Raw genomic sequence first — 25,216 nt, forward strand, 5'->3', positions numbered from 1 at the left:
TGAACGTATAACTCACTGTTTTAGAGCTGCACGTATAACTCACTGTTGTAGACATGAACGTATAACTCACTGTTTCAGAGATGAACGTATAACTCACTGTTTTAGAGATGAACGTTTAGCTCACTGTTTTAGAGATGAACGTATAACTCACTCCAACATCGGTGGAGCGTTTATTTATGTATAAGTAATTTCCTAAGCCTGACAATACAACCTTTACTTAGTCTATATTTACATGTTTGTGTGTACAGGTGTATTTACAATGTGTGTGTGCCTGTACGTTGATGCACATGCATGTTTTTAGTTACGACGTTTTCTTATCTCATTATTTGGATGAACGTACATATGTTTGTATGTTGTGATCTATTTGCACATATGCATCATAAGAAGATCAAAAACCAAGCGACTCAAGTGCGACTGTCGCTTGGGTACATGATTTTAAATATGTGGACAACAGAACATGTCAAGTGCTTTTGCCTAAGGAAACAATTACCTACTACGGATCAAGGTCCATATTTTATGATCATTGCCGGTTTTTATAGATTAACACTTAGGTACATTAACAATGTGCGTACCACATGTGTATAAGTATGCCTTTACGTATGTATATGTGTATTATTTATATAGCTGCAATTATTATCGTTGAAAGAAAACGGGAATAATCAGTAAGATTTAGTTTTACAAAGCTAAATATCACGTATTCAAGTGTCCTTGAGTCGCATGGTTTGCTTTTCCTTACCTAAATAAACATTCAATTTACACCTTTACATCAATGCGTGGGGCAATATGCCTGTGATGCATGAATACACCATAATATACGTACTCATCCTTGCGTACGCTGTTGTGTACAGCGTACTTAATTTATCAGCGACGCCATCCTTCACGCATCCCGATTTCTTCATGCTGGGGTCCTTAATTAGCTCCTGGTGGGCACTGCTGAATGAGTTCCACAACTCATCGAGGCTGTTTATCAGTTTTGAAATTCCCTCGATGCCTTCACTTAAGTCCACTGCCATGCACTTAAAGTGAAGCTTTGTTAGTCCTTCCGCCAGTTTGATTTGTTGCTCCATTTGAAAATATGTATATTTTAATTTCACTCATTTAAGTCCTAACGCTTTCACGATTTCATCACGATTTATTAAATAATTTTCTTTACTTCGCTGTTGCATACTATCTTCCAGTACCGAAGAATTATCGTGAGCCATTTTCTTAAATGAGAACCAAACTTCATTAATTGTTGCTCAACTTCTTGTTTAATTTCACTAAACTCTTGTACACCATCTCCTCCGGCCATGAGGTCATCCATGTAAAAGTTTTCGTCTATAACTTTTTTCAGTCCTTCTTCATTGCAGTCCTCAGTGAATTTATTAAGCTGCGTACTGCCAAACATGGTGCTGAAGCTGTTCCTTAACTGTCATTTCTCCACAATATGTTTTGAGCTGTTGATCTTCTTTAGAACCTCGAATTTGGCGGAATATTTTTTCAACGGCTGCTGTCACCACAAACTTCTACAATCTTCATTTTAAAATTATGTCAAAAATATATTTTTGTAATTTAGGTCCGATGCGTCAAATACCACCCTCAGTTTCGTTGTGGTACTGCTTTCACGAATAACAGCTTGGTGGGTAAGATAATATTTACAGTCTCTTTCATCAAATATTCTTACCATACGTCCCAGTTTTTGGTGTTCGTCGACAAACTTGGCGTATGCATTTTTTAAGTTGACATCTTGAGCCATCCTTGTTTCGACTGTCACTTCTAGGTTTTTGCTATTAATTTCTTTAGCTAATTTCTTAATTATTAGCATTGCGTCTTCGCAAGCAAAAACCTTAGAATGACATACGAAAAAAAGTCTCTAATGATGCCAAACTTCAGGTTGCTATACGTTTTGTAGAGTTCATTGAGTGACTCATAAATCTTTCCAAGGATTTCCAGAAACACTCCCGGTTCTTCTTCGGCAATTTCTTCTCTGGCCCATTTTGCCAGTTTCCAAAATCGAGCTATTTGTGACAAAATTTTTCTTTCCAGATTATTGGCTTTTCCAGCTTCATTAGATTCTGCCATCAGTTTTATTAATGGATTTAGTCAATTGAATATTGTTTTTTCTTCTCCAAAAGAGCCGTTGGAGGTAATTGGTTTGGCCGCCTTGTTGACCGACCTCGCTGTGCCTCCACTCACAGCCGATGTTTGCTCGTTTAGATTACAATAAATCGATTATGAGCAAGTCTCGTGCTTCAACGACTTACAAATCGGATATGCCTATACAATTGATAGGGCTTCTTTAATTTAATTATGCCTACAGAATTTATAAGGCTTTTTTATTTTGTCTATACAAATAAAGGGCTTTTTTGTTGTGCCTATATAAATACAGGGCTTCGTTTATTTGCTCTATATACCAATTATTCTTGGTATTATATTTGGTTTTTTTTTAATTGCAAAAAATCTGTTCCTGTCCATGCTTTGCCGCTTGAGCTCAATTTTTTAGACTCGTATGGACCAAATGTTCGGTCGTTTTTATTGTCGATTTCGAGGCTCGATTCACCAAAATGTTCGTTGCAGAGCTTAGTCACTTGTTCCTTACCTCGGGTGGGGGGGTAACAAGCAATTCTCAGCAATGCGTGAACTACAAATACTCATATTTTGAAATTATCTACCCCTTACCGCTGGTGGGGAGAAGTAAAACTTTAATAAAGAAAGAAGAATAAAGATTGTTAAATGCTTTACTAAAGCATACAAAATAAATAGAGAAGAAGAGTGTTAGGTGAGAGTCTTTACGATTCTGAATATTTATTAAATATTTTCCTTTTATATACAAATTCTTATTTCCTTAATTAATTGTATATACATGTGTATGTGTGTATGTACATGTTGTTTTGGTGTGTACTATATTTATTGGGGGGTGGTTTGGGGGGAAGATGGCGTCAAATGCCACTTGAGTACCCCTTACCGCTTGTGGGGGGTTGATGCAATTAAATTCAAGAAGAAGAAGCAGAACGTCCGTCTTTGATTGAGAATGTGTTTTATTCTGGCCTGTTTAATAACTATACAAAATCTTAAAACTATGTTCCTATTCTAATTGTGTGTGTGTACGTGTTCATATTTGCAGGAAGGTACAAAAATTGGTTTTTAATCTTTGTTTACCCAAAAATACATTTTAATTGTGTAGCCTATTAAACAAGACCTTGGTCCCTTTTAATGGCGTTACTATTTCTTATCTGCATTGCTGCACTTACATATGTACATATATGTGTACCTTTTCTGCTGAGATAAGGAACTGCCTGTCACTGCACTAGACCTACCAGATTTCCAGGAATGCTGTTCATTACCTGTCATCCAAGAATTGAATTCACCAGCCACCTTGGACGAGTGAAAGCACCAATTAAAATGGACTATTTGCTGCCACCCGTTGTTAAAAAAATACTAGCATTTCTCACAAATGATCCAGCGTATAAAGTTAATAAAACTTCCAGATTTGCAAGAAACAAAATAATAGTAAATAACTAAAACTAATGAACAATTTTGAGAATTTTCTTTCCAGGAAGATGACAGAAAGTTAACAGTTAAAGAGGAGACACTTATTAATGTTAATCGCATTTGAAGCGGCGCAGCGTGATAAAGCTCATTAATGAATTTGGTAATTGTTACAATTGTGGACGTAAGGACCAACAATCGACTGTCAACTGAGTTGGCCTACAATGTTTGTCCTTTTCCCACCGAAGAAAATAAAATGAAATAAAACATTTTGCGACAAACACGTGTTTTAGGTCGAAAATGGTGGCACACTTATCTTAGACAATGCATTACCTTCAGTTTTGCATTAAGAACGAGATTCCTCCACAAGATTGTATTTAGCTTGATTTATTTTTAGTATTAGAAGCCAGTATGCTGCCGTAAACTTTCACGTGTGCTTCTGTTGTAAAGTTATTTTGATTTCTCCGGTGTATTTGTGTTTCGTAAACAACGTAAACGTAAAAAAAAATACAGTTAAAACGAAACCATTTTAAGATTTGAAGACATTGCGTACAAAGGGAAGCATCTTAAAAATATTTCAAAACAGAAATGCCAAAACTTTGCCCAATTTTGGTAAAAATACCTTTAAAGAAAAAATATCTTTATTTATATAACAAACCTACTATAAATTGGAAAAAAAATTTCTATTATTCTCATAAAAATTAGAAAAAGTTACCAAAAACTAAAAAAAATATTTTTTTTTTGGCATCATTTCGCAAAAAATATTATTTCTTTTGGGAAGAATAAATAAATTAATATTTTTAATTTTACTTGGATTTATAGAAACTTTCACGAAAGCAATTTAAGTAACTTAGAAATGTTTTTTTATTTGAATTTAGTACGTAAACTGACCAAACGCAAAAAATAATTTTATAATTAAATTGCTGGTGAAACCGTCAGTTTATATTTCTTTGAGGTTTTGTTCTAGAAAAAATTTTATTTTCAAATATGTATTTGAGAAAGAAGTATTTTGTTTAGAAAAAATTATTTATCTAAAATTTTACTTACTAAGCAATGGAAAAAGCTGAAAAAATTATTTTTTAGGTAATAAATATTTTTTGAATGAATATTTGTATTGGGATGAATACTTTTTTTGTTAAAATATTAATTTAAATTTAGGTTTGAAAAAACCTACCAAAAATTAGAAAAAATTAAAAAATATTTTTTGAGGAAATTATTATTTTTCGAGGAAAATACAACATTTTCCGATAAAATAATAATTTTGTTTAAATTTAATTTCAATAGTAAAACTACTATTTGGAAGATAATGAGTTTGAAAGAAAAAAAAAATTTGTTAAAATAACTTTTTATTGAAAATTAAAAAATGTGAAACAATTTTTATTTTTGTAGTAAAGAATGTCATAATCGCGTCATTTTTTTTATGTAGATATTTTCATAATATTTAAGATAAAAAAATTTACTAAAGTTCCGTAAAGAAATATATGAGTGAAACATTTTTATGTAAAAATATGCTTGTTCACATGGAAATTTGTTTTTTTTTCGGCAGATTGTGTTTATTAAGTAGGCGGTGAATCACAGTTCGCAATTTATAAGTATCTTAATTTTTTTAAGTACAGTTTTATTGCCCTTAAAGGGTTAAAAGAAATGTATTTTGAAAATAAAAGTATATCTAACAAGGGTTAAGTCAGGATAAGTTCTTGAAGATGATGGCGTGGTAAGGCTAACGAGGTTATCAATGAACATCATCGCATGTGTTGACAGCTCCGAATTTGACGGAATCGTGGACATTAGTGAAGACGCCCAGCGGCCAGTGATTGACCGAAGTCAGCATGTTTTCAACGAGAACGACAATGAAAGATACCGGCGTATACAAATGATATTCACCTCTTCAGCCTGAGACCTAGGGATGCCATCGCACCATTTTCCAGCTTAGAAAAAGCAGCGAAAGAATTCGCTTTTGCGGCTAATAATGGCAATAAAATACTTCGCATTTTGAAACACATACCAGTGTTGGAATTTCAAGCTTTGAAGTAGCGAAGGACTTTTTGTCTACTCTGGACCCAGCATAAACACCACCAGCAATGTCAGCCTGAAGAACACGCAAATAATCACTCCTGCAATCTAGTGCTACTTTAGGCTCGGTAGTTATTTCATAACACAACCCTCCCTCGACGAATAAAAATCACACTCCATAAAATACTCATCACGTCCGCACTTCTATACAATACAGTACGCAAACACGGGTGATGGCGAACAAAGATGACACGGCGCTGAGGCTTTCGAGAGAAGTTTTCCACGTAAGAGCCATGACCCTGTTCTCGTAGGCAACTGCTCGCGATGATATGACGAATTGTGCGAGCTTTTAAGTGATATGAACATAGTAAAGTCTAGAAATTTACAATGATTGCACATGTTGAATGCATTCATTATGACGCTTCAGTGAAAAGATCCATCGTCCTGGAACCCATGGATGGACAACGAAATAACGCAAAGACGCACCATTCCGCACTCGTAATAAACAACTGGCGCAACTGCGAAGAGCAGGTGGACAACTGGCCCAAATCGTCAAATAAAAAACAAGAGATAGTGGCTTAACGCCATCGATCCTCTGCAACTTTTAAATGATACTTAAGTGGCAACAAGCCCAACAATGTCAGCCGGTATTTACGCCTTTAAAGTGCAGAATAATGTGGCTCTTTAAAGGCTTCCAAAGGCCATGAGAAAGAAACACGTTTTTTTTTTGGATCAAGGGACCATTTTGAGCGAAGAAGAATGCCACGGAATTATTTATTGCTGGTGGGATATCGCGGGTTTGAGCAGATTTTTTAGCTACTAAAAGGCAAACCGAATGAAGTATTCCCACAGCGATCATAAAGCTATTGAACAAATCAAATGCGAGCCATATCCTCGTCATTCGCTACGATAATAATCAACATGACAGGAAGCAGCCATCATATTTGCTACCTTATCACGCCTTTGCAGTATATTATTTAAATATAATTATGTGTAATTATCAAAAACAAAAAAATTGTTGGAAAATATAAAAAATTTATTAGATATGAAAATTTATATGCAAAACTCTAATACTGAGTTTCCATTAGGCACTAAATGACAACATTTTTAATGAGAATGTTGAGCATTAAAAATACTCGCGCCTTTTGTTAATAAAAATAGTCATTATGTCTATTTGTACATGACATTTTTTAAATGGCATATGCTAATTTTTTGTCATTGCGATGCCTGGTGGAAATTCGGCTTAACTTAAAAGTAAATTGTTGGACCACGACAGAAGTAAATTGCGCAAATATTGCAGAGAATTTATGCATATTTATTGAAACTTATTCTGAATTTTCACTAGGCATTAAATGGCACAATTTTTATTGAAAATTTTGGGCGTTTATAAAAATGGTTATTATATCGGATTCCACATGACATTTTTGAAATGGCGTACATTTTTTTCCATTTTAAGGCCAAGTGGAAATTCGGCATTAGTACGTAGCTTTAAATTATAAGTACAAAAAACTTTCATTGTATATGTATTAGTTAAGAATCAGATTAAGGATTTTATTATAAATAATCATTGTATATGTATTAGTTAAGAATCAGATTAAGAACTTTATTATAAATAAAGAAGGCTAACAGCCAGTTCGATACGGTAAATGCAACCCGCTTTGTTTAGTTATTTTCTTCATTGTTGGATCCATCCATTTCTTTCTAATTGGTAAGTACTTACACTTATATTCCTATAAAACCGTACTGTCCGCCTTCTCGAAGTACTTACGGAGGTAGTACGGGCACACAATGCTCACAAGGGTAAGAGACATTGCACCCTGACACGGTAGGAACATAGTCTGTAGTAGCGAGGTTTTAATTTTCATTTAAAATTTATTTCCCCCAAAAACATCTACTGTGCGTCAGTTCTGAACCACATTTGCAGAGAGATTGACTTGTTTGAATACCAACGCCCATATAAAGCCAGATGCGCCATGCGTTCCGAAACAACAAAGCAGCAGGCTCTGATAGAATACCAGCGGGGTATGAAAAGTTTGTCCAAAAATTTGCCGCTGAATTGCGGCATCCAAACTTATTAGCATTGCTTGGGATAGCTTTTCTTTTCTTCTTCTTTCTTTCTTTTTCTCAGATCAGTGGGCTTATGGCATTATTATCAAACTCGAGAAGGTTGCTTACTCTCACCTCTTCTCTTACGTTTGGTTGTTGTTGCTGTTGTTGTTGTAGCGGCTACAACAACCCGCCCAGATCGGTTAATATCTCAGTCGTTGTCGTCAAGCTCAACTAACGGCAGCCCCAAGAAGTGTCTGTTCGGGTGTCCACGTCTGTGGCTCCCTACTAGGAATTGCTTGCAGAGCATTGTGTTGTGCTTCTTTATGGGGAGCATATTCGCCTCGTCCTGCAGGTGGTGTTCTGGCGAGATCAGAAGACATCAAGTCGCTGTCCGAAATGCAGTGTTTTGGGCCGTCTGCAGCTTCATCTTTCTTTTGGTGATGGGAATGTGCTGGAGACTGCCGTGAAATCATTGGGGACTTTGATGGTCACTGCAGCACTTTAACCACGCTGCCGACATATGTATGTATTTCTTTTGGCGCATCGCCATTTTGAGTTCGCTAAAGTTTATAGATACGCCAGCAAAGACTTGTGGTGAGGTGGTAGTCTCCGACTAAAACCTTGAGGCTGTGAGACATTTGTCAGTGAATTTTCTCCCGCGGCGGCACTGACGAAGTTATTGGCCACCGAATAAGCAAAGCTACATCAGCCTTTGGTGCGTTGTTCACCTTACGGTCGAGAAGCGAAGCAATTATGGTTATGCGTAAGTAGCTCAAAGCGACTAAAAAATTCAGCCATCACGACGAAACGTTCAATATTGGACAGAGCCTGCTCGAGTTCGCCAAAACCCAAAACATTGTAGCCTTCGGTACCAGCTTCCAGCATGTTATGATTGAGAGAAACCACGCATTCAGGGGCTTGAATGTACGTGCGTTCCGAGGAACAATTATCGACTCGAACCATTATCTCTGGATAGCCAAGGTACACAAACGCAAATAATTTGGTTCTTTTTCATTTTACTAACAAGGAGTGTTAAGTGCTACAGTACTATAGTTACAGTGCCCCACAGCAAATGGTGTACACCCAGCGCTTAAAGGGGAGCTTAACGCCGAGAAGAGTTAATTACAACAGCTAGCCCGCACCGTCGGCACTCGACTCGCACACCTGGTTCCTGAGAGAACAGATCATAACGTGTAGTCGGATTTCAGCAAGCCCGAATGAAAACCGGGTACGGCAAGTAATGTCACGCCGCTGCAGAAAAAAATTTCGTCTTGCACGACCACAGTGAGATCCTGTGCAACACTAGCTATTTGGGATCGACAAGGTGAGCTGCACAGAGAGGTCGAAATAAGTGGCAGAATACGTATGATTTTACGTGTTGGCGACGACGGATCAGCAGATGATGGAACGATAAGTCTAGATTAAGTTAGAAGACGCTTTCGAATGGCTTATGCTTCCACTCAAAGGTGGATTTATCAATTGTGAATGCCCCCTATGAGTGCCAGGCGGAGCCACATCTTTCTAATTGAGGTTAGTCCATACTATCAGTATAGGATCTGTCAAACCATTTACTATACCGGATGAAACCACGGAGGACCAATAGTTTCTCATCAGCCGCTATCTACCCTAAGCTATTGAAAAAACGTGATGCCAAATGCTTGAGACGCTTGGTCTGGATAGCTGGGAATTGACATAAGAAGTGGTGAATCGATTCCTCTACGTCGTCATCGCGGCAATATCTGGAAAGCGAGCTTGCTCGTATACGCCATCGATGGAGCATTGGTGCTATAGCACAGTGCCCTGTTACGACATCGGTAAGAGCCCTTATTGCAGATTTGTTTAGTGTTATCGATCTTAAGATTTCACAGTCACCCCGATTAATACATATGTCATTAGTTACGGCTGCGGTATATTTTTCAATCCGCCTTAGCAGAAAAGAAATCGGTGGCAGTAAGGAGTTATCCGATTCGCTAATTTACATTACCCAGCCTTGTCTAGACCCAGGAACCCAGCACGGAGGCCATCAAATTTTTCCCAAACGCCCTTTTACAGGTACAATATGCCACTAGGTCCTCTCTGCTCTTTCCTATACATTGCGCCTCCATGTAAGTATGAAGTTAAGGATAACACCTTGTGGTGTTGGCCTCGGAGGAAAGTTTAGGACTAGTCCTGCCCAGCTTTGGTAAGGGAACTTCCTTTGTTTTCCTTGTGAACAAGACTAGTTCGGTTTTTGAAGGGTTAACTATTAGCCCCATGTGCAATGAAATGACTAAGTATTTAAAGAGGGATTTGGCTTTACCTGGCATTTGCCATTGGTGTCAGTGGGTGCAGAAAGAATAATTAGATTTCTCACAACAGGCCGGTCTACGTAACCGGACCGATCCAGATCTATATCTGGCCAAGGACTGTCACTTCAGCATCATTACTCAACAAGTGTTTGGACCCAACAGGTTCCAAACTACTCCCCAACTAGGATCGAACTGGTCCCCAACTAATCCGTATTTTAAGACTTTTAAGAAATTTTGTCGCGCTCATAATTATTATGAAAATACTTTTATAATATACATAAGTCTTAAAATAAAAGTCTTTGAAGGCTAAAAAATATCTATTTATCTGGCAATTATTATGAAAGGACTTTTATAATTTAAGTCCTTGAATAATAATTATAGATGACTCGAAAAGTATTTATCTTGATATAATGATTATTGATTGACTTTTATTCTTTTCTCTTATAATAGTTATGTCTCTGATAAAAATGCTTGTGACAACAGAATCCATTAGATAATTCATTTTTTTTAATTTTTCAAAACATTACCGGCAATTTTTAAACGTCAATAAGAAATTGCATTAGCACGCGATTTTCGCAGAAATAATTAAAATGTCGAAGCAAATTAGTGGCTTACTGGTAATACGCTTTGGCGTTTAAAATAATTTTAAAGCCAAACACAATAATACAAACACACTAATATACATAAATACACAAATACATACATATTTAGATGCACAGATATACATACATATAAGTACATCCATATGTAAGTTATTTAGCATCGGTTTGATATTTAATTAAGAGCACTTACGTATTATCGCAAACCGCCACTGTCAGAGCCATTCAATGCAAATATCAATGAATGCATAAAAGGACTATTATCTTGACGTACTAAGTATTCAGGAGCATAAAAAGAATTTGACCCAAATTGATGCTCAAGCATTTAAACGTATACCTACTAAGTGTTGGTACATGGGCATTGGGCTGTGTTTATACATTTAGTTATTGGCAGTTAGTGTATTATTAAACTCATCGGTGTCATGTATTTATGTGTAAATGGTTACGCATAGCTTACATTTATGTACATACGTACATGCGAACTACATATTGTCATCGTTACTCACCTGCGTTGGCAGCACTATAAGTGCTACGCAAATCATAATCACCATATAAAGCTGTGAAGGCCATATATCGGGCACGAAATCGCCATAACCGACTGTTGAGAATGTCACAACCACATAATACGTGCTCTGGAACAAATTCAAATGACGATGACCGGCGCGTTGAAAATGCTGTATGCCACAGACGCTGTAAATGTAGAAATGTAGAAGGATGAGATATGTAGAAAGAGAAGAAGAAATTAGTACAAAAAAGGACTAGTATCAATGAGTGTTGTTAATGATAAGGAGAGGTCGAGCGGGTCAAAAACAGGAGAATAAATATGCAAAAGCAGTTGACTTAAGCAGCAACTGAAATTGCGCATATGACATAGAAGTACATACGTGTGTATTTGTGTTTTTTTAGTACGATTTCATGTAGTGAATTTGATGGCAAAAAGTCATAAAAAGGCTCTTAGATACTTAAATTAGATTTTTTATTGCTAAGTATCACTGGATAAAGTACAAAAGGGGAATTCACGATATGTTTTTGGAAACTTTTCACCTGTTAAACTACAACTCGTGAATTCGCCTATTATTTCTTAAGAAATTGGTAAATATGCCAGAAAATCGCTTGTCATTTTGACTTGTCGACTGACACCAGATTTGCTGTTTATTTACTACTAGTGTTCGCCCAGCGGTTGAAATTCAACCTTTTAAAATAAGGGGAGCTGAGGTGGGCTGAGTTGAGCCGGGTTGGGTTAATTGAACTGAATTGAGGTGAAATGCGTTGAACAACATAGCAGAATATAACATAAAATAACATAACAACACCACATAACACAACTCAACACAAAACAACACAACATAACATAACATAAGATAATATAACATAATATGACTTAGCACGGTATAACATAACATAGCATAACATAACATTACATAACATTACATAACACAACATAACATAACATAACACAACATAACGTAACATAACACAACATAACATAACATAACACAACATGACATAACATGACATAACATAACATAACATAAGATAGCATAACATAGCATAACATAACATTACATAACATTACATAACACAACATAACATAACATAACACAACATAACATAACATAACATAACACAACATAACATAACATAAAATAACTTAACATGTCATTCTTCAATTGTATCTCTTTCTTTTTCTGTCTTTGTCTCTACCTTTATCTACATATATTATTTTCTATATCTTTATCTTTTAATTTTTATATTTATCATTTCCTTAACTTTTAACCAGATCTTTATCTTCATTCTTTTCTCCATCTACATATTCACCCACATCTTTGCGATTACATATGTATACTATGAAGAATTTAAATTTACCTTTCTCTTTGTCTTCATGTTTCGGTTTCTCTTACTTCTGTTAATCAGTATCAATATAAAAGCATACATTTAGGAGGCATTTCCGCCCCAACCATGTACATGTATGGCATTGGTATTGGTGTGACTTTTGAATTGATTTTTTCGCTCTATTTTAAACTAATTTGAAATTTGAAAAATTGCCTGCACACCAGCATCAAAATACCTTTCTAATGATATATAATTGTTTATACCTTAGAAGTATAGTTTAGCCGTAAAAGGGGTGTAAAGGAAACATGATTGCCTATTTATATAATGATTTACTAATACTCACCTTGTGAACACCAGGCACAACAGTGTGGCGGAGAGTATGGTGAGTTGTTGGGAGAGCGCTGATTGTGACTTCTGCATGGCACGATGCAGATCGTTCTAGAGTAGTTAGAGAAATTTATAAATTTATATTATATTATTAACGATAATTTGGCTGATTTACGGTTGTTAGCTTACAAATCTTTGATACTTACGAACATATTCTCCAACGATCTCTTCGCCAGCCAGCAATTGAGGAATATGGGTATAAATAGATTTCTTAAAGGCGACCATAGTATCTGCGAAGGATATAACGAAAATGAAACTTGAAATACATATATTCATCTAAACAAAATTTGCGAAAATTACAAAAACCCTATCAATGATTAAAAATCACAATACGCAAAAAAAAAATAATAATAAGTACCCAGGATACACAAACAAGTCCGATGAGAGACATAACACTGTAGGGGAAATCTCAAATTTTGAAGTGACGCAAAAAAACGCCGAGATACGTAAACTTAATTTTGGATCATAGATTACGGCTCTGTATACCGTTTTTCCAAATCAGGTTATTTTCCAAGAAAAGGTAAGGAAGAGTGACGACACCTATGCACGCAACGAAGCTCTTCAAGCGACTGATGTTCATTCCTGAAAGCTCATCGGCAGTGTGGAAAACTTCGACTCAAGGTGTTTAAACCTTAGGCTCGTAAAGGCAGGCCACCAGAGCAGCCTACCTATCAAAAAATTACCAGTTAGCAATCCCGCAAATAGCGAGAAATTTAGTTTACTTAGTCTCAACCGCCTCCGGTCTACACGTGGGCGGAAAAGATTTTCCCACCTTGCATTCCAAAGTTTACGCCCAGAGCTGGCCAAAATGCCAGTCTATTCAGAGGTAGACCACACAAGGTCAGGGAAGCACGCAGACTTACTCTATCCGAAAGTACTTCCCCAAGGGTTTCATGCCTTGACAACTCAACGGATATGAATTTTCCAGCGATTTCGCTGGAACCTTGAACCTAAATAAACTTAATAGCGAAGTAACCTGGTGCGTTTGATAAGGAAGTCAAACAATTCTTCGTTTTGCTCGAACGCACCGTCAAGCAGCCAAGTGCCTTGGAAGCTGCTTGGCTGTCGGAATAAATATTCACCTCCTTTAAAGGTACGGAGAAACCAATCTGAAGCCTATTTTATTGCGGCCTCCTCTGCCTGGAAGACATTGCAGTGATCCGGTAGCCTAAACTTCAGGTTGCTGGAGAAATATTCTCAAAAGAAACTACTACCTACATTCCCATTTAGCTTCGATCCATCTGTAAATATGTTTACAGGACCCCCGATTCCAGATACTGCATTTTTCCCAGTTCTCTCTCGCTGGAATGTGTGTAGTAAAACCTGCTGCTTGACGATGAAGGCCTTGTCAAGTGGGTTCTATCAGACTTGTACCCCATATAATAAAATAGACTTAATTATAGTTTCTTAAAGCTTACTGTCAAGCATAATTAATTACTTCACCCTGTCAGAGAGCTTTAGAGGAAGACGGCCCATTGAAGGAAGACGGCAACTCAACGTTTTAACCCTCCTGGTAAAAATAACCAGCTCCGTTTTACAGGGATTTTCACCCAGCCCACAACTAGAAGCCTAATTCTCAACTAAGTTCTAATCAGCCAGCATATGTTCAAATAGCGTTTCCAGAAACTTTCCATTTGTTATCAATACTAAATTCATCAGCATAGGCATCCACTTATTTCCAGAGCCTCTAAAAGGTCTTTGACGACAATGACCTAAAGCAGCGATGAAAGAACACCCCTTGTGGGGCACTTCTACTCACACATATCCGGAGTAAAGCGCTGCCTCACTCTGCCGCGACAGTTCTGTTGCAAAGCAAGCGGTAAATAAATCTGACAAGCTCGGCTCCAATCTCTTAGTTATTTAGAGAGTTAACTATAGCGTCAGGCAAAATATTATTAAAAGCCCCATCGATATCAAGAAAGGCACCAACAGCGAATCCCTTCTGCAAGAAGGTCTACCCGATACTCTCAACTGAAGTCCTTGGGAGATACAAATGAGAGGCTTTACGACTAGACTAGGAGCAGGATCCTACGCGAGATATGGTGCTGATATCATCTGTCTTCTGGCGCGAAACAATGAATAGTAAACTACTTCGACCAATAGCGGAAAAATGCAGAGTTTAGACATCTAATAACGATACTTGAAAGAACGCCATTAAGAAAAGAAGCGTACAAAATATATAATATCGCAAAAAACAATGGATGTAAAGAAGGCTTGATAAACAAGGTTAAAAGAAACATAGAAATAAAAAACAGACGCACAAAATATAGACATGGAGCTGATTTCCCTACCAGCAATAAAAAGGAGCAAAGGTGTAATATAAAACGCAACGTTGCCGAGTCTGAAGAGCTATGCTCAGAGCTTATGACAGCATGCTTACAAAAATTTATTTTATGTCTTAAGCGGGAAGACGCTAGACTACTAGTTGGTGAACTATCAGGACTCTGTTTATTGGAATCATATGCCTTTAAGTTTGTCTAACTGATGATAATATTCGCAGAAGGTACAGCACGAATGAGCAGACTTCCGAGGCCACCCGAAGCGGGGGTGCAACGTTGCTCCGAAAAGTCTGGTCTAAGTAGCCGGAACGACTTAGATTTATATCTCTCCAAGGCTGTTTATTAGTGAAGTATATTTCCCGAAACTCTTAGCGGATTTTTTATGCTGGTATAACAACAAAAACAGAGTAAGCGGTCGTTTAATGAGGGCACAAACGGTTATTTTACTTAGTTTGCCAAGAAAACTGCTAGGTTCACTAACACTGCTGCTGGTCCCGAAGAATAGCTAAGCTATGTGTTAATGCCAAGACCCTTAGCCATCTCAGTTTAAGCTTCCCTAACCTAAATTATGTGTAGATATCAGAAAACAATGAAAAGCTTATTATAAAGGTAATTCCAAAAAAAAATATGTTTATACAAATATTTTTATTTGATTAACTTTGTAGGAGTTAAATTTTTATGTATGTATCTACTTACCGTTAATGCAAATGGTATTGTCGTAATTAATTCTAGAATGAAATGAAACGAAAGAATCTGTTGCCAGATATTTCCCTGCGAATAAAAAAAGAAATATTAGAAATTTATATAGAACGTATAAAAATAGGGTTGCTATATAAGTTTTTAAAACGGTAAAGGGCTGAGAGAGCTTTGACCTGTGCATGTCTATATAAATTGTATGAAAGGCTTAAAGAAGCTCTGCACGCTAGCATTGAAGAGCTTTCAACAACAACTACCAGAAAATACGGAAATTTTGACATTACGATTGTGGTCGTATTTTTAATGATTTTTGAAACCATAAAAACTCTTGGCAGCTACAGGAAATATATCACTATATATATAATACCTTTCATATAGTGTTTTTGGTTTTAAAATCGGTTCAGTAGAACCGCCAACCCAAGGCAAAATCTTATTCGTGCTTTTTACTACTTTCCTTATTTCATTGACTTCCACCTTTACTTACCTTATAGCCTAGATATGTTAGTAGTACGGCCTCCGTTAGTGATACTAATGCTAAAATTAATTGCGCTGCCCACAGCACTGTGGGCCGATTCACCCATAATATAGCCTCCCAATTGATTATAGGATTCTCCTGGAATTCCTCTTCGGTTAGTTGAGCCGAAACGAGAAATTCGGTTTTATTGCTCACTGAGCAGCCATAACTAGAAGAAGAAGAAAATATAGTAAATGAATAATATATTTATTCAAATGAAAGTAAATTTCAGGTTTTGCACAATCGTATTGTACTTTTATTTTAGTTCTCTAGTAGTTTGGTTTAGTTCTCTAGTAGTTTTTCATTCAATTTAAGTTTTAAAATTATTCTCTCTTTAGTAGCAGTTTGCCGTTTATTAGTTTTCTTTTATCTGCTTTAATTGCATTTTATTTTTCTATCAAAATATCAATTATTTTACTTACCATGTTGCAAATGTTGGATTCGTATCCGTTATCACACGTAGTATATACAGAACACATGCTAGTAACTTAAAAAACAAGTCGGCAACTCGTATTCGTAGGCCTGTAAGTACAAAAGAAAGGAAAGGCAAAGTAAAATTGATTGTAGGAGAAGTAAGAAATGTGATAATTATCGCTAAATGTTCTTTTATTAACAGGAACAACAAATAAATTACAATTATTTGCATTTAATTGTCACAGGATGCTATGGCAATTGTCTTCCAAATGTGATTTGGATAGTGTCAACAAGCTAATGGTAAATACAAAAGAGCGATTACATATATAAATATGTTCATATACATATATGTATATAGGTATATACGAAAGTTCACCGCGTTAACAAAGAAATAACCCAGTAGGAGAGCGCTAATTCAAATACTATTTTAATGCAAGTTGAGAAAAAAAATTTCAAACAAACCGGACCATGAATGCGATTTTTTCGAGTAGATGGGTCCCTGATCTATCTACCGGGAAAAAGTATGCTATGGGTTAATCCAGGTAATAGGCCGCCGGTCCCAACACTGGAGTAAAGTATACAACAACCGTCTTTGTGTATTTCCCTAAAATCCTTTAAAGTTTCGCTTAAATTGGCTCAGATGTTTTCCCGTGATGCGCTAATAAAGAAAACGCCAACAGGTTTGTTGCATGAGGCGTAGTGCTACGCCCAGCTTTCCAAAATATCATTAATTGCTAAATATCATTAATCAGCACCAAATAGCTGGAGAGCCTTTTTTCCTAAAATAATACATATCCTTAGTCAAGGGTTGTATGTACCAAATATTGAACATCTGCGTCAAATAGTTGAGGCGATATAACGAATTTGTCGAACTAAAACAAATTCCCAAAATAATATATATCCTCCTTTTCACCTAGGGGCCGCAGGAACCTACTGTAAACATTTCATAAAGATCGTCTATTAGAGTGACACACACGCATTAATTTTCATATATCAGATGGACTTTAAATTTTTGACCACGTGGAAACTCTTGTTGAAATATTCTTTGATGAAAGTGTTCTTAAATATCTTTCTGAAAGACCTTCCATTTGATATCTATACCGTAATATACCGAATCCAAAGTTGACCGAGTTATCGAGATACATATATCGACTTGTATCGATTTCTAGAAAGGCACTGTTATCCAATTTCTTCAAAATTAGTGGAGTTATCGAATTTTGTTGAGTTAGTGTATTTGAAATTCATAGAATTATCGATATGTATCAAATTATCCAAATTAATCGCCAGTTGGGTAAATTCCAAGTCCTGCCAAAGTCCACCAAATACATTCAAAGAAATAATTAATTGTAGTAACGTTTTAGTGCTAAAGCAGGATATTTCCCGGTAAGTAATTTTATACCTTATAAGTTAAACGACAGTTAGAAAACCTCTACAAGGGTCTTAAAAAACTACAAAAAAAAAAAAAATAGTTTTTGCTTCAAAAGTCATGCAGAATTTTTAACCGATATTTTGAGTTCCAACTTTGAAATCGCTTTTTTTCGATACTAAGTAATTTCATGATAACCGTAAATCATCCTCTTCTCTCCTGATGCCTGCTGCCGACTTTACTTAGCACACAAATATTGAGCGCTTCCAGCATTAAGTACTCTACTCGCATTACGACAATAAATGCATTAGAAATATTTATCAACTCATTTTCAAGTCATTAACAGCTCATTATCGAGTCATCATCTAGTCGACCAAAAACAAAATTGTTCATGGGGGAAGCAAATCATTTAGAGTGACACGAAATGCCGCAGGTCATGATGGGAAATAAGAGCGAATAAGAGAATTTTGTAGATAGATTAAGCGAAGTTGGAGCAAAGAAGGAGACAAGCAAGTACATATGTATGTAGCTGCTGCACAATAGCATAGGGGAGACACAAGCATATCCATAAGATGACAAAATGCGGCTGATGGCCATTGTACAACTACATATATATATATATATTAGAAGTCAATATTGAATTTGCTTGCGGCCGAAGGCTGAATACGTGCAATTAGGAGAGTACACATGTAACTGTTATATATACATATGTATTAGTAATTGCTTATTTATCTAAATAAATGCAGTACGTTCATATGTATACGAACATTGTCTAGAAAAAGCATATATTGTAGGAAAACAGGCTAAATGGCATCTATTGTCACTATGAAATCATTACATCGACGATGGTTGTTTGCTATATATTTTTGTTAAATTGTACTTCTGCTATTATTTTTTTCGTACATGTATTTATGTAATTTGATTTGTTTGCCCTTTTTGCTTTGTGCCAAATAGCGTAGACAGTTTATTTGCAGTTCATGCTTTTGCCACATAATTTTGTACTCACAAATGTTTACTTAACCTAAATTGGCCAGCTTTCCGTGAAGGTCATCGAAATGAATATAGTCAAATAATGCGCACTTTTTGTTAATATGAAATATGAACTCAAACAAGAATAGTAGTAATAATTCCTAAGTATCTAATTAAATAGTATTTTGCGATTCGAGAAAAACTGGTACAATTCAGAAAAGTCATTCAATTTGCGACGTTTAAGAAAATTCATCTGAAATCTTTTATTTTCCTCCAGCGAATCGTGTAATTTGTTCCCCTTAGTTCCAATGTTATGAGGTATCACTAATGCTGCATCTGCATAAGTATTGTTATTTTTTGGAGAAACCAAATTTTTATTCACTTCCAGAAAACTACAAAAAGTACTTTATATACGATTAAGTGTTCCAGCTCGCGATACTACAAGCAGTGGCAATGGTGAATATCCTGCTCATATTTTATCTCACTATGTGAATTCCAATCGGAAAATGTCCTGTCAGTATATTTATTAGAAATGAAACTTGCGGCTTTATGAGTCTAAGGAGATCCCTCGACCACCTCCAGCCTAATTATGGCCAGAAAAGCATTGCTGTAGCACATTTCTTTTTTTATTGCGAGCGTTCGCTGATCTAAAACAAGTCCCATTTGTTCTAGTGTAGTTAAAATGTGGTCAAAGGTATTCTCCCATTTCTCGGCTGGACGGAACCTAAGGTGCTTTCCAAGTCTGTACAAAGTTTACTGCAATGCTTGTGTCACTGGCAGCTTATCTCAGACGTGATCGAAAGAGGGGCGTGAAATTCCTCACCTGCCTGTTAGCGCACCGTAACCGAGTATAAGGATCTGACTTCCGTACCGTGAGTGATCTGGAAGCCTAAATTCAAGGTCAGTAGAGAATTTCCCACAAATGACCGCTTCACCGTCCCTTTTTTTTAAGTTTCGACTCATTCGCGTAAAAGTTCACCGCTGTCTCTTTCCAATCACTTCCTTCGATTCCATTATTTCCCCAGAGGGTACGTGAGTGGATAAAGAGATAATTGGTATCAGTCTAGCCACGCTTACATAGATTCGTGTTATTAGAGATAAAGTAGAAGCCTCCAAAAATGTTAGAGTGCCCATTTAATGCGTCAGTTTTCAGTGTGACTCTTGCTGCAGCAACGTACGATACCAACGGTTCTAAGCGCTCCCGATTTTAATGAGCGCGGCTCGTTTTAATTATTATGGGAGTCCCTTTGGTTTCATAGAGCAAGGAAATTACTTTAGAAGAGATGCCCAAATCTCTTACCAATTATCTTTCTGCAGCAGTTAGGGAGTCACTGATACTTTCTTCACTCTTTTCTCAATATCAGCTTTCCATGGCAGCTCCTAGTATCTAGAATCAAGCCCAGGTGCTTGAGTTTGCTGAAAAGCATCAGGCAAATGCCTCCAATTAACGGAAGGACGTCTGTGGTATCTTTCGGATATACAGCTGATTCGCAAACCACTTAGTCACTACGATCAATGACCGCTGATTCAAAATTCATCAAATGTTGAAAAGTCATAGAGGTTCAAGAGAGGTTTTGCACGGAAGTTTAATATTTCCAAGACTTACATAGTCGAGTCGATCGTTTTAGAATTTATTGAAGAATCATCAACTATATTAAGGAATAAGACAATTGACAAATTTTGGAGACACAAAGGGATACAAAAGATTTTTCTGGACGCTGAAATATCTGCAATTCACGCGAGAATATCAATTAATTGCTATTAAAATTTCTTTTTGATACTTCGAACAAAGATAGAGGTTTAAAAATTTCGAATGCTCAGACTCCATATAAACTCACAAGTGTACTAGTTCATCTTATAGATCAGAGTTTAATTTTTAACTGCCGGGTTGCTTGCGGTACTCCAAACACAGAGGCATACACACCAGTACAAAATGCTCAGTTACACGTGTAGGTAAATGCATTCATGTGGTTTGCGGTCTATGGTTTACACAAAGTACATTAATATTTCAGTTATTTTATATTTGATTGCGCAGCTATGTGCGTATGTGCGTACAATTACCAACTTCTGGCCACAATGCCTGTTGACATTTGCTTGTAGCACTGACGAGTAATGCTGATTGAATATTAATTAATTATGTAAACATATTATGGCGATTAGGCAGTAAGTACAGTCATTTAGAAGCAAGTAAATTATGGGAGTTGGAATTATTGCAGCTTAATTTATAGACAACAAATGTATAACAATCAATTTGTTAGTGAAAATTATAAATAATGTAAATAAGTTATTAATGCTGAAGTGAAGGACGAGGAACGTAAACTTAATTTTGAGTCGTAGATTACGGATTTGTTTGCTTTTTTCTAAATTAGGTAATTTTCCCACGAAGTATTCATTTTAAGTTTGCATTGCGAATGAAGCATGGAAAATGTTACTCATACGCCATGTAGGAATGTGTTGACAGGACCGCTATATACGATATGGCGTATGAGCAACATTATTTCCTGCTTTAATTTCGTACCAAAATTATTACACATTTGACCATTCAAAAGTTGTATATTTGTCCATCGATCTTCATCGTTGGTAGCTTGGTCTTTCAGAAAAATACAATTGAAAAAAAAAAAAAAAATTAAAAAATTGTTATTTTTTAAGGTTTCTTTGTTAAAGTTTGAATCGTTTTTTTATAAAACCTTTAATAAACTTTTAATAAACTTAAATTCACTTTTTTTAAGAATTTTTATCTCGCGAACTATTAATTATACCTTTCATGAGCATGAAATGGTATTATAACTTTGGTCCGATGTTTGTAAGTACCAGAACAGAAAATGAGATAGACCCATGAAAATGTATACTTATATAATCAGAACGTCGAGCTGAGTTGATTTAGCCATGTCCGTCTGTCCGTCTGTCTGTCTGTTTGTATGCAATCTAGTCTCTCAGTTTTCGAGATATCCGGATTTTTATAATGTATTAATCATTTGTCGGAACCGGAAGAATCGGACCACTATAACATATAGCTCCCATACAACTGATTGTTCAGATATGAGATTTTTCATTATAACTTCTCCATTTATGCAGCTACGAACATGAAATTTTGCAATACTTGCACCCATTACCAACAGAATACTTACAGTGAAAATTACAAAGATCGGGTCACTATAACCTATAGCTCCCATACAACTGATTGTTCAGATATAAAATTTTGCGTTATAACTCCTCCATTTATATAGCTAGGAACATGAAATTCCGCACTGTTTTCAATAATTATCAACAGAAAACTTACAGTGAAAATTAAAAAGATCGGGTAACTATAACCTATAGCTCCCATACAACTGATTGTTCAGATATGAGATTTTTCGTTATAATTCATCCATTTATGTAGCTAGGACCATGAAATTTCGCGCTGTTTTCACTCATTATCAACAGAAGACTTACAGCGAAAATAACAAAGATCGGGTCACTATAACCTGCAGCCGCCATACAACTGATTGTTCAGATATGAGGTCTTTTATCATAACTCCTCCATTTATGCAGCTAGGAACATGAAATTTCGCACCATTTTCACTTATTATTAACAGAATACTTACAGTGAAAATAACAAGGATCGGATGACTACAACATATATCTTCCATACATCTGATTGTTCAGATATGGGATTTTACTGTAAAACTCCTTTATTTGAACAGCTAAAACCGATAAATGTCGTAAGATATTTTATAAATAATAATACAAAGTCTACTGAGAAAATCGTCAAAATCTATGCTGTATAAGCTTTATCTCCTATAGCACTGATTGTTAAGATACCAGTTTTTGCCATAATTCTCCTTTATGTACGAAACTAAACCCAATAAATTGTGTTACCGGTTTACATACCGATCACATAGCGGTGAAAATCACTTAGATTGGTGTCATATAAAGTATATCTTCCATACCTCTGATTGTTTAGATGCGATTTTTTATATAAGTATGTAACTCCTCTATCGATGTATGCAGATGTATTCAAAAGCAGTAATCTGTCAAAGTAAAATTTGCAGATGTTCATGAAAGGTATGAAAGTTATGCTCTTACTTGTTCTAAAATAACTTTTATACATATTTTTCAAACAACAGTTTTTTATTGTTGTTTTTAATCCGAAGGCAATAACCAAATTTTATAAAAAAAAGTCTGAAGTGTCTTAAAAAATAATGCTTATTGTAGAAATGTGTATTTTGATTTTTTCGAGAAATTAAAATTCGAAAAATTAAATTAATTTAAAGCTTAAATAAACACTTACCACACGGATGTGAATGCTCCAATTAATCGGCAATTTTGGGCAAAAAACTTTTTTAAATTAAATTATCTATCTCTATAATTTTGATATGGATGCACTATAGATAGTTGAGGAGGAATGAATTTTAAAATTTTTTCTCATTTCAAAATATAACTATCAAAAAATTACCTTACCTAACTTAAATTGATATACAAATATACATATGTATGCAGATATTTCGATGTAATACAAATTTAATGCGCTCTATATTTAATTGGCAGTTAAGGTCGAAAGTTCTATTGACTGCACGTTCAAGAAATCTTGCTACTAAAAACATGTACTTGTACTCGCGTTCCACTTACATACATATTTTTAAATTTTTATTATAACTTTTCTGTCATATTTAGGTATCTTGGTATTTTTTTTTTTCGTCGCGCAAGACTGACCACACCGAAAATCAAATGTCAAAACCAAACTAAGTAAAACTTTTTGCAGACATTGTACAAGCTATACATACATATAATGTATTTATGTAAGTATATGACATATAAATATGTCGGCTCGTAGGAGTATGTACATTCGTACATACACGCATATGCTTCTGCTGCTGCTGCACGTGTCCGAATTGCCCGCCTTGTTCGAGTTAGTTTTACTTCAATTGCACAATTGAGAATTGATTTGAAAGTTTCTTAAAGTGCTTATGCGAGTACATAGATTATTTGTCAAAAAAGTGTTTCGAGTTTAGTTTGAAAAAGTTTATGCAACTGTTGGGGGGCACAAACTTCGGAGGTCAAACATAAAAAAAAAATATTTATTTAGAAAATCTAGTTAGCTAACAAGAAAACTTAAATGCTATAAAAAATATATGTTGTACATACGTCTTTAGAAAAATATTTTTCAAACAATATTTACAAATATTTTCCATACTTTGCATTAGAAATAGTTACGAAAGAAATTGTACTTAGCAAGTATTGGGAACAAAAGAATTAAGTATTTATGTTAAGCTAAGTAATGCAATGTATTTTGACTGCCACCTTATATCGAGTATGACATGGAGTAGTTGCATTAGGGGTTAGAAGTATTTATTTTAAGTATGTAAGTAAATGTATTTACTAACTTTCACAGGACTAAATACTGACTCTTAAAGTGTTAAGTTATTTTCACCTAGGAAAAGTGCTTAATATTTTTAGCCGCGCTAAATGCTACACAAATACAAAAGTGAAGTCCCGAAAGTCCTCAAAAATAAAGAAAAATTCCAAAAGTTCCTAAAAAGTGGCAAAAAGTAAAAAAGTCTAGAGAAAATTTTTAAAAGCTTAAAAAAATTCCGAAAATCTTAAAGCATTTTATAATATTGCCAATATCTAAAATAAAATAAGCAGAATTTACCGATTATAATTTCTTTTCTTGTATGCAGATTTGATTGTCATTGAACTCGAATAAAATTTAATAGAAATACATTTTTAGTAAAAATCCATAAGTATTTTAAGTCAAGTCTTTGTTTAGAATTTAAAATTGCACGTGCATGCAAATATTTACTTAGTTATGCAAAATTATATTTTTGTTTGAAAATTTCATGCTCAATGAAACCTTAAAGGATCTGCTGCACAAACTTGTAGCGCACGAAAGCAGAAACGTTCACATAAACACTGGAACAGTAGGTAGCAGTAGAAATTATGCTATAAATGGAAATCAGCTGCAGTTCTTAGATACAGTTGCGTGCAACTTATTAGGAACGAGGCCAACTCAATTTCAAATAGGTCGACTTTTCAGTTTGTGCCGAAAGGAGTTTAATTCAACCTTCTAAATAAACAGCTTAGTACTGCAGTTATTCTAAAGCATTGATTCCCAAAGTGGTCCTGGTGGACGTCCAAGGGTCCATGGGAGACTCGGCGGGGGCCTACGTTATAATGAAAAAATTTTCTGTAATTGTGGGGAGAACAACAGCTTCTTATTGGCATTTATCCAAAGTGGTCTCACTTCACCAAATAGTCTTTTTGCTAGGTGGATAGGTTATGTGCTTGCCTTTCCTTCCACTACTCAAAAAAATTAAGGTAGCATTCGGTGAACTTTGACAGGCTACATTTCGGAGAAAAAC

At 35.5% G+C, this 25,216-nt stretch overlaps 1 protein-coding gene across 1 annotated transcript in view; it reads right to left on the reverse strand.

Annotated features, from left to right (window-relative positions):
• LOC118742893 (potassium channel subfamily T member 2) overlaps window positions 1-25,216 on the reverse strand; it is a gene marked incomplete at its 5' end in the record, with an annotated part of 163,069 nt that overhangs the window by 134,246 nt on the left and 3,607 nt on the right. The window contains 6 exon segments of the mRNA XM_036475311.1: window positions 10,924-11,107; window positions 12,594-12,688; window positions 12,784-12,867; window positions 15,613-15,687; window positions 16,097-16,295; window positions 16,549-16,648. Coding sequence (XP_036331204.1) covers window positions 10,924-11,107; window positions 12,594-12,688; window positions 12,784-12,867; window positions 15,613-15,687; window positions 16,097-16,295; window positions 16,549-16,648 — 737 coding nt within the window.

Source organism: Rhagoletis pomonella, unplaced genomic scaffold (assembly GCF_013731165.1).
Source record: "Rhagoletis pomonella isolate Grant_MI unplaced genomic scaffold, Rhpom_1.0 Rhpom_scaffold_00007, whole genome shotgun sequence".
Classification (NCBI taxonomy): domain Eukaryota; kingdom Metazoa; phylum Arthropoda; class Insecta; order Diptera; family Tephritidae; genus Rhagoletis; species Rhagoletis pomonella.